This window comes from Electrophorus electricus, chromosome 7 (assembly GCF_013358815.1).
Source record: "Electrophorus electricus isolate fEleEle1 chromosome 7, fEleEle1.pri, whole genome shotgun sequence".
Taxonomy (NCBI): Eukaryota; Metazoa; Chordata; class Actinopteri; order Gymnotiformes; family Gymnotidae; genus Electrophorus; species Electrophorus electricus.
Window position 1 is genome coordinate 404,967 of NC_049541.1, and position 10,943 is coordinate 415,909.

Here is a 10,943-nt window from a genome sequence, read left to right on the forward strand (position 1 = left end):
GCTTTTGTAAGGCCAGTCCTGCCTCAACAGGCCGGTACAGCAGACCCTGAGCGCGGTGCCTCGTTCAGTCATCGCTGCAGAGCTGTAACTGTATACAGTAGTATAGTCGCAGCTGTAGTTGTATAGGGTCAGTAGCGCCATAGTGACTTCACGTGACTTATTCGTGGCCACTGATGCATCAAAGGTTAAAATATTTTCACAGGGGGAATAATGACATGAGTAAACAAAACGGTTTTCAAAATTAAGACTTCTGGCTTGAACTTTGTTCTTTTGCTGCACATCAGAGGGAACTTTTTTCATTCCGTGCTGTTGCTTCTCTGAAGTGTTGCTTTGTGTACATGAACGTAGAATTCGATGCAATTAAAGGCGCCAGATATTGTTCAATACGCTGAATAAATATCTACTTTTCCTATATTTCGATGCAAATGTAAGCTATGCTGATGTCTTGCGCTATATTTTCTATGCAAATGTGACCTATTTAAATAAAGAAACTTGAGAACAGAGTGTTGTTAATTCAGAACGAACGATGTCCTGAAGCCTTTATGGTCCGTGTGGAGTCACAGCGGTGTGAAGCGTCCTGCAAACACACCCATTCAACATAAAATCAAACAAGCAAGCAAAAATACAAGAACGCTGCAGTAAACTTGTCTTCCTTTTCATACAAGATTTTTATTAGGAAGTGAGATGCAACAGAGAAATGACCCAAACACAGAACTCTCTCAGCAGATCCGCGCCGCGGTCAGGCCACCAGCAACACCTGGTGTGCAGGTCCTCTACGGTTAAAACATTCCCCCACACTATGTACAAAACCTTTTTGGAAGTTCTCCTGAAAACAAAAATAAGAGAAACATTTAAAAAGCTTTTTTTTTCGTTTTTGCTTTTTCAATTTATCGTGTCCATGATGAGGAGGGCTGGCTCAGAGAATTACTCTTGCTGAAGGAACAGAACAGACTGAGTGATCTAAATGAAGCAGGGAAACAAAGCTGTTTGCTGAGGTCCTGGGAGTGAGAGAGAGAGAGAGAGAGAGAGAGAGAGAGAGAGAAGGGGGCATGGCAGTAGGAGGGGCATGGCAGGGCATGGCGCTCAAGGTGACCCCGCCCGGCTCCCATGTGTTCCGTCGTCTGGCTCGGGGCTGGCACTCCTGGGCTGTTCCCGTCCGTTGCTGGGCTCTCGGCGGTGGGGACGCTCCTTGCTACGCTCACATTTCCTGCTCTTTTCCTCTCCGCAGTCCTGTCGGCTCCGGGAGCGCGATCGGGAGTGCTTCCGGCTGGAGCGCTCGGATTTATGCCTCTTTTCCCGGCTCCGGCTCCGGCTGGAACGCTCAGATTTGTGCCTCTTTTCCCGGCTCCGACTCCGGCTGGAACGCTCAGATTTGTGCCTCTTCTCCCTGCTGCGGCTCCGGCTGGAGTGCTTACTCTTGCGATCCTCACGGTGTCTCCTCTCCTCCCCCTCCCCCTTGCTCCTCTGGTCTTTGGAGCGCTCCCTCTCTCTCTCTCCTCCGCTCGCCCGCTCTTTGTGCTCACGTTCCTTGCGGCGGGAACGCTCTCGCTCGCTCTCACTCTCCCGCTCCTTCTCCCGCTCTTTCCTCTCGCTCCGCTTCTCGCGTGTGGAGCTGTGACTCCGTCGCCGGTCTCTGCTGCGGCTCCTGCGCCGCTCTGCACCTCGATCCAGACTCCTGGAGCGCCGACGTTCCCTTTCCGCAGCCCTGTCCCTGTCCCTATCCCTGTCTCTGTCTTTGCCCTCTCTCTCTTTTCGCTGGCGGTCCCTCTCCCGGTCTACGTCGCGTTCGAAGCTGGCAGCGCGGCGCTCCCGGTGCCGACTGTGACTGCGGGAGCGGTTTGGCGATCTTCGCGGGGTCGGGCTTCTACGAGGGCTTCTGGTCACACACACACACACACACACACACACACACACACAACACAAGTACCATTGGTTAGTAAAGATAACCAAACCAGTAGTTACACTGAGGCACCTACACAGATATGGACATCAGAAACAGTTCTGGCATCACCTTCGAATTCTGGTTCTACCATTGGACCTCATTAACGGCAGAAAGAACAACTGCCCGGGGATTAACGCAGAAGTTAAAACCAACCATCAGCCATTCTCAGGTCAACATCAGCTCTAGCATTGTTCAAAGCTCTAACCAAGTTTCAAGTTTATTAACAACCAGTTTATTAACAACCAGTGCTGTTAATAAGAAGTGGACTACAACAGTCGCTCAGGGTTGAGCAAGCAACCTGCCCACAGCACCCACTGCTGGTGCACCTGGAGCGGCGCCGGTCGCTGTCCTCCTCCTCCTCCTCTTTGGTTTCCTTCTGCGGGAGTTTGCGTGGCCGGGCCTTCATCTGCTGGTCGATCATCTTCTGCACGGGCACTGGGATCCTGGGGAAGAGTGTGGAGAACCACTCCAGCTTGGTGAGGAAGGAGCGCAGCATCTCCCCCACCGTCATCACACACCCGCCGCCAGCCTTCACGTCCAGCTCCTGTTAGCACGCGCACATACACACACGTGCATCGTCATTAACCACATCCAGCCCACACGCTGCTTCTAGAGTCCGGCTCTTACGTGGTGGTTTAGTGTTTTTTTACCACACGTCTAATAACCAGGCTGTTATAATGGAGGCTGCTTACTCCAGTCAGCCTCATACAGCAGACATGTCTGAAGTGCCCCAGCACTGCACAGTGGAGTGAGTCCCCAGATCTGTTCAAGCTAGACACACAGGACTGTTCTCCTGGACATGGAGTAAGCGTAGTGTTAGATGAAACTGTAAGCTGGACTCGGGACCAGTCCAGGTTTGGGGAAGTGGACTCAGTATCAGTCCGGGTTTGGGGAAGTGGCGCTCAGTGCAGTACTGCAGCACTCCAGGCTTTGAAAAGGGAAAAATCCCTGAAAAGTAACACACATGGTTTGTGATGACCAACTCCTGAAAGTTCACCTCTGATTTCATTGAGCTTAACACTGTTATGTTTAGGAGCCTGTGTGACAGTGAGTGGACACATGCCACTAATTTCTCTGCCCGGAGTACCTGAACTGTAGAGCCAGATGAATGGTGCAGGGACATTGGCTGACTGGTTTCTATAAGACATAAGCATAAAGAGAACTCGGCAAACTGTGTACTGGTGTTTCCATAACTATACATGAATGGACGTCCACATTACAAACAAGTGGAAAATATTAATGCACTTTACAGATCTTTATTATCACCGTGCTGCTCTTGGACATAGTTCCAGGAGCTCACCTGTTCCAGCAGGTAGAGCGAGGCCCTGGCAACAGCAAAGCCACGGGAAGCAAGCACAGCATCACACTGACGAACATACACAAGACGGCATGGGCAAGAACATCTGCCAAATGCCGTAAAAGTAAAGGATGGTCTCCCAGATTCAGCAGGAGCAGAAGTCACACCAGGTCAAGTTACCTGGGAGAGATGGATCAGGTACACCTGTCATCATATGCTGCTTTAGGAGATAAAAACTAAAGACCAAGAAATGGAGCATTTCTGGGTGAAAAGATGGATGAAATAAAAGCATTTAAAATAAAAATCAAATTTAATTAGGCTAGTGACTGACTCACAGCTGACAAGCAGCTTACAGGTTTATGGCAGGATGGAGGGCCACCGTACGGCACGCCACACATCAGCATGAAATGAAGCTTCAGGAGGTACAGATATTCCAAATGTCTACGCCTTGTGTAAATTCAGATTATTACAATGTGGGGATTATTAAAGCAGTTTCACTAAATTTGTGCAAGTGTGCATCATATACACACACACACACCTACCTTGGTCGTAGCAATAACAGCCGTTGCGTTTGTCTACTGAAGCACTGCTGTGTTTTGTGTGTACCATGCCTCCTAACTAGCCGAGAGTGAGCTTGACGTTAAGATCAGGTAGAAACACTAAACTTTGCAGTACTCTATTACACACTCCCTCCAAAAAAAACATTAAGCAAAATGAAGGCAAAGGTGAAAGGTCAGCAATGGGCATCACAAACTCCATTTTAAGATTAGCTGGCCTCTGTACCGATCCATTCCATGTCAAACCACCCTGAGACAGCAGCGTTCAGGACCACTGACCACAGACTAAATCAGATACTACTTAAGGAGGTACAAAGTGACCACAGAACTGTGAAGGTTTGGGTGGAAAAGCTGACTCTTCGAGGGCGGGGGGAGACAATACACCCCCAACAAAAATCAGATCTCAATGCCAGTACTGGAGACAGCTATGCTCATGATGACCCAGTCCTTCATGTACAGGCAGGGAAAGACATGCGTGCTAGGGTAAACCCCACCTGGCGTGGCCTCTACTCAGTAACCCCCCCTGCAGTGCATCTGTGGTGGGTGGTGCTGAAGCCCAGGGAGGGGACATCAACCATCAGGTTCTCTACATTGTATGAAAAAGAAAAGTGAAAGCATTACCCGTGATGACATACCTCTTCATCATCTAGGAAGGGTTCAAACCACTCGACCAGGTCTGCAGGGGGCTGAGTATATCTGCACAACAGAACGAAACACACAAGTCAGTGTGAGAACCCTAAAGTGGGGTGAAAGAAAACAGCAACACCAGTCATCAACAACCTGGTAATTCACTTAAACTGAGGGCAAAGTTCACTTACAAACTGGTGTAACATAAGCCATTTTCATATGTACCAACAGAACCCTGCTCGAGGTGAGCTGAGCCATAACTGCTGCTCCCACATTAAAACTACAACTCCAACACTGCTCTGATTTAAATTCATATACAAAGTAGTATCATATGTTTTTCTCTGGGGTGTGTGCGCATATGTACAGGCACTTTGCTTGCACAGCTTATAATGATCACATATGATAAATAATGTGTACACATGTAACAACCTTTTTCCCCTTTTGTTATTTTTACTTGTGTTGTCAGATGAGTGCATACCCGGTAAAAGGGGGCCGTGCTACATGAGTTTAGGGCTCACCCCTTGCAGAGCAGATGACTGTAGTTGGGACTGATCGCCCAATGGGAAGGACGATCACAAATGGACTGTCAATGAAATAGGAAATCCCAGGAACCAGAAAAGAGAGGGTTTTTTCGAATACATGGAAGCTTCAGTTCATGGGACTTTACTTGGGTCGCATCTTATACTTCCACTTTAGCGCAAGGTATATACACCTTAGGAGCAGGATTTTTCCCCCCTTACCCGGGGGTGTTATTGACTGTGGACGGAAAATTACCAAGGGATTTACAAACTTCGCTTCCCTGTCTACTAAAGGGGACTGGTAGGGTGAGCAGAGAAGTGGTAAAGAGACCGCCGAGTCACCCATCGTAATTTACCGTGCTCATTCCCTCCCGCTTATAAATGCCATGTCAATTTGGTAAATGCTGGATGACCTGACGTGTGATGATATGGGGGGGAAGGTATAATGTATAATGTTGATGTATACACATGTTGGGGAAGTGGAGTAATTAAACGTTATACTTTTCAGCGTTAGTTCGTGTGTTTAAAAAGTTTACAGTGCCAGAGTGTTAGTCGCACCACCCGTCCTTGTTTGCGTTTGTGAAGAAGTCCCGGAGAAAACAGGACGAGCGTCACAAGCTGACTTCTGTCCAAAACATCCTGTTTCTCTCCAAGTACTACACTGCAATTCTGACCACCCCTCTCTCACTCTCCCTGTCATTATGCAGATTGGAAAATAATTCCAGAAAGCAACTATAGTGTACTGTAGTTAAAAATGAAGAGAAAATCAAATTTTCATATAAAACACATGGCACAGTATTTCTGCAATATTTCTCAGCCTTGTTGGTCTCCACCACTCTGTGGATCCGCCATTTTGGACTTGGGGGTGTCCAGCTCAAATGTCTTGCACATGTTCCTGTATATGACCCCTGATACCTAATTGTCTCACTCACTGTATGATTCCCTGCCAGCGTTCTGTATTCTGCTACTAGGTGCTGGACTGTCTCAGAGGCTCCTCTCCACTGTGTGCATTTTGGGTGTGTGATTTGAAACGCTCCTGCTTTTATCGACAGTGCTCAGTGAATGACCTTGTGCTGCCGTGATTAGTGACTTTGTGCTGTCCTTCAGTCCTGCCTTTACCATCCACCTCAGATATCCGTCGATGGTGTGTATGTGTGCGTGTGTGAGGTGGAATCTTACCTTATGTACATAAAGCCGAGGGCTCTGATGTAGGGCGAGTCTGTGTGTGTGATGAGCCCCATCACCTGCTTGCGGGTCAGCTTCAATGTGAACAGCTTGTACAATAAACAGAAAGCAGTGGAGACGATGCCTCCAGTACCTACACCGCGCACCTGCAGCACATAATGGTGCATGCTCAAGCTCCCTGCCAGACCCATCGGCTTTTCAGACTACACAAAAACAAATGCCAAATGCCACAAACAAATGCTTGTGTACTGCTAACTATCATATACAACAGAACAATTTTAAACAGCTCAGGTCTGCAAGATCACAGAACAGAATGTAAAAGCAGATTGAACAGAGCAGACTACACCTCACACTGTTGTTCATGTGTCACATCTGGGCGCATTAGTCACTTCTCAGGTAGTTTATTTCCCTTTTATAACAGAAGAAAGGAGGCACGTACTTCTACTTACCCCTCCGCACATTCCAGTCTGTCCCGCGGTCTTCCGACTGCCCTTCTCCCACGGCTCCACGTGGGTTACCTGCGGAAACAGCACCACTCACTCACGCGCAACTCCGAAAAATCACTTGCCTCTAATGGAACAATCATAGGTGTCAATCTAGCTAGCTACCAAGCAAACAGAATGGAAACTGGTTCTTTATTAGGATGGGCAAACAAACAAATCAGGACTATCCATCCCCAGCTGTGGGAGGACCGCAGCACGGATCAGCAAAGTGTTTCCATATCACTAATAACTAGAGCTTGGGGGATAGTGTCTCGCTGTTCCAAGGGAACGATCCTTCAAATACAAGACAATAAAAAAGCAGTCTGAACCACTGTCGTCATTTATATCCCAAAATTACAAGCAGCATCTTCATCAGAGAATTACTAACCAATATATGATATTAGTTCTTAGACAACGCTAGCTGTTTCCCAAGTGGGTTAGGTTAGCTAACTAAAGATATATTTGTGCAGAACTCTTGGCCAACCCACTGGATAGCTAGTTACGACACTTAACTTAGGTTAGCAAAGCAACGTTATCGCCAAACAGTCATACTGTTACTTAAACGCAAAATGACGGGTTAAGTATCAAATAAACTTGTTTTAAACATCCCCTAAAAATAACTGTTATGAAGCAAACCAATGTAAATACGCTAGCTGTCCATCTTAGCCTGCTGTGTGACTACTGTAACGTTACTCGAATACGAACGGGCTTTAAGATGGCACTCGTTATCGAAACCGGTGATATAAACTACTATCAACGGGAAAAAAACATCCCCACACACGTAGGATTACGTTAAAATATTGAAACGATATTTGCCAAAACTGTTCATAAGATAGTAGGTCAGCTCGTTTGTTAGCTAGCTCGCTACCCAAGCTAATTTGATAACCGTATCTAGGTAAACCAGCATTACTGTAGTTGGCTAACGCTAGCCTAGAAAAGTCGGCAAGAGCCGATACGCAAGTCTTACGCTTATAGGACAGCTAAATTAGCGCCTACTGGAGGATAAAAAATATAGGACAGATACCGCCAGCTCCTACTGAAGGCTTAACCAGCGGTAGCTGTATGCAATCTTGGCAACCCCGTTCCCGCTCCATTAGCGGCGTTAGCCCGCGAGCTAGCACGGTTGGTGTTACCTTGAAGTAGATCTCGTCCACAACCTCATGGTAGGTCTTCAGTTCGTACAACTGAACCTTGAAATACGGAGACGATAGCACATTTGTGAGAATCATGGGGTTCAGGTTCATAGTCTTCTCGTTACCCCACAACGGCAAAACATTTCCATGTTTACCGGTGGTCGGTTTGGTCACGGCCTCGCGCTGCTGCGTCCCTGCCATAACGGCCAAAAGCGGGAAATGAGCGGTTAGCTGCGGAGCTAACTGAGGAGCTAACCTAGCTGAGGAGCTAACCTAGCTGCGGAGCTAGCTGAGGAGCTAACCTAGCTGCCTACACAACGACACGGACAGCGCCGACTACAGCGCCATTAAAACGGTTTCATCCAAATATAAATCAAGGAATATCACATTAAACATCAAATTAAATATGAAGTGCGCGAATTCGAATCATCCAAGTATTAAAATGTATTTCTCCGAATCAAAGCTGTTTTCTTTACTTAGCAACCTAACCGAAGAACAAGATGGCTAACGCGTTGCCGGGGACAAGGCGGAAGCGGAAACTACGTTTTTGAAAACTAAAATCTGTTCGCTTCAGTAGTCTCCGCCTGTAGAGCCGCAGTACTACCTTCAGACCCGCACCATCAGCGCCTTACAAGTACGCCTCTAGTGGATCTCAAGTGCAGTTACACTTTCCTGCCCTTAAGAGAGAATTTTAATGTAGCATATTTGGTGCTAATTCGAGTTTTGTACGAAGAGGACCTTGTGAACCTAGCGTATATTCACGTGGTTATGTTCCCGATAAGGAGAATACTGAGGTGGTGAAATGGGTGTTGTAGTTTATTACCTTGCTATGTACGTTTTGGCTTATTTACTGGCTTTTTGAACTCATACACTCTTAAAAATGATGGTTCTTCCAGGGTCCTTAAGTAAATTATAACTGTTCTATTTAGGGCACCTTTAGCATCTGGAATCAGTCTCAACACACCTGTTAAGTCATTAGTCCTTTACACCTTTGATGTCAACCTTTCAGGAAAAGACAAATGATTTAATACATTTTAATCATTTGATTTGTATGTGGGGGTTTTTTTGAGGGGGGGGGGGGGGGTTACAAAAGTGTATAAAGCATGTAGAAGTTAGTTAAGAAAGATAAAACCAAATCAATACCAATAAGTGTTCATTTATTCATTCTTAAGTACATTTGTTTAAATGGTTCTTTAGACTGATGGAGAATGTGTTATGTGGTTCTATACAGCATCAAAAATGGTTCTTCTATTGTAAACAAGCTTGACATCATAATGATAGAAGAAACATTTTCGTGCTAAATAAAACCATATACAACACATTCTCCAAAGAACCATGTAAACATAAAATAATATATAGAACTCGTGGTTCTAAATAGAACAACTTCCATTACTAAAGAACCCTGAAGAACCATCATTTCTAAGAGCATATGAGTTCAAAAAGCCAATAAATAAGCCAAGTGACAACAGCAAGGAAATAAACTACACCACCAATTTCACCACCTCAGTATTCTCATCGGTCACATAAACCACATGAACGTAAGCTAGGTTAACAAGCTCCTCCTCGTACAAAACTCCGCTGCACTTGCACCTGGAAGCAGTGCTATTACATATAGCATCCACTTTGGTACTAAAAAACCCAAACATGCCACATTAAAATTCTCAATTAAGGGCAGGAAAGTGTGACTGCAATTCTGAGATCAACCACTAGAGGCATCCTTGTAAGGAGCTGATAGTGCGGTTCTTCCGATCGACCCTTCTGGAATAGTTTGGTGCAATGCAGACCCACTATTAAAGATCCAGTGCATATTGCTGTTTTTATTTATTTGTTTGTTTGCTTTTGTTTATTATTTTGCTTTTTCTCCACTAAAACGTGATGGGGAGCAAAGACTGTAAGGCTACCAAACTTGGTGGGAAGGTACAGTATCTGAAAACGCACATTAAGGACAGACACCCATAACAGCTTAAAGGGGGCATTACAGCTCAACATAACATTTCAGTCTGTATCTCCTGCACTGTAAATTGTAGACTCAATTCTTTTTTAAGACTAAAAGCTCTTCGGTTTTGGATTCTTCTGGATTAATTTCCACCATGATGGATTTTTTGCTAATTTGAAAATGCTAATAGATATCCTGCGCGCTCTGCACAGGGGTCATCAGGCAGGCACCTCCCTCTGTGTTTTACTGAATTAAGCTCACGACACCTCTGGAAGGCTCAACAGTGAGCCATCTTCCCTCTACCACATTAAAGAGAACAAGCCTGCTGACATTTGCAAAGAGGATGTTTGTCACTCATCAATCAATCAACAGTCCTGGGATGGAGCATTATTTGCTTAAACAGCTGTAACACTTGAATGGGTACAGTAATTGTCATGAAACTTTAAACATTTATGCTGTGAAGGATTTTGCAGTTGCAGATTAATCTGACACTTGTCAATAGGGAGCGCTATATCATACAAATAATTCTCAAATTGTTGAAATGATTGAGCAGACAGTTTGCATTCTGCTCATCAGGCTGACTGAAGGATTCCTATGGACAACTCAATGAATTTTAAAAACATATCCACCATTAGCTAATCAATCAGATTTCAGCATGCATTTGCCAGGCTTAACATTGGTCGAGCCCACTGAACTTTAATGGTCTCCATAGGGAGGGACCTTCTACAAGCATGTAAAGTTTGACAGCAATTGGCCGATGGGGGCACTCTTGCAGTTTTCAGCATGAAATACAAGCATCTCTCACACTGCTTATCTCAGGGACATATAATTGTACTTATATAATGCAGCCACTGGAGCGTGACAACTTTGCAATTACAAGTGTTGAGAAAAATCATACCAGTTTTGCATTACTGATGATTGAAAAAGTACTTTTCATACTCGTTCTTGGATTTTTGCCTGATTGTCTCAAAACTGGTATTAAAATGATCAGCAGCATACATCTTTACAATTCTATATAAAACATGTTGACATTTTGTACAGAGCAGCTACTATACCTCAATTGGTGTGCGTAGAGTGTTTTAGGCACAAGCAGCTAAACATCAAAAGTTATGGGCCAACGGTCACTAAATTTAGAAAGAATTTACAACAGCCCATCCTGGAGACATCTGCAAAGTTTGGTATGAATTGGCCTCAGGAGGGCACTACAGCAGCGATTCTTGATGTCATTCATTTTTACAAGTATCTCTTCAAATACTGAATGTATGA

General features: G+C 45.3%; 1 protein-coding gene across 1 annotated transcript; it reads right to left on the reverse strand.

The window, feature by feature from the left end:
* Positions 1-649: 649 nt before the first annotated feature.
* Positions 650-8,263, reverse strand: prpf38b (pre-mRNA processing factor 38B). Its single transcript, XM_027028369.2, has 6 exons — positions 7,742-8,263; positions 6,576-6,644; positions 6,121-6,272; positions 4,432-4,492; positions 2,269-2,486; positions 650-1,876 (listed from the first exon to the last, which is right to left on the reverse strand). Exons 1-6 carry the CDS (start codon positions 7,940-7,942, stop codon positions 1,084-1,086), a joined length of 1,494 nt encoding a protein of 497 aa, XP_026884170.2. The 5' UTR covers positions 7,943-8,263; the 3' UTR covers positions 650-1,083.
* Between the last annotated feature and the right edge of the window lie 2,680 nt (positions 8,264-10,943).

Coding starts and splice junctions, on each gene's coding strand:
- prpf38b (XM_027028369.2), bottom strand. CDS start 7,942: ATGGCAGGGACGCAGCAGCGCGAGGCCGTGACCAAACCGACCACCGGT. Junction 4,493..6,120: donor CTCGGCTTTATGTACATAAG/GTAAGATTCCAC, acceptor TCTGTTGTGCAG/ATATACTCAGCCCCCTGCAG. Junction 1,877..2,268: donor AGCGACCGGCGCCGCTCCAG/GTGCACCAGCAG, acceptor GTGTGTGACCAG/AAGCCCTCGTAGAAGCCCGA.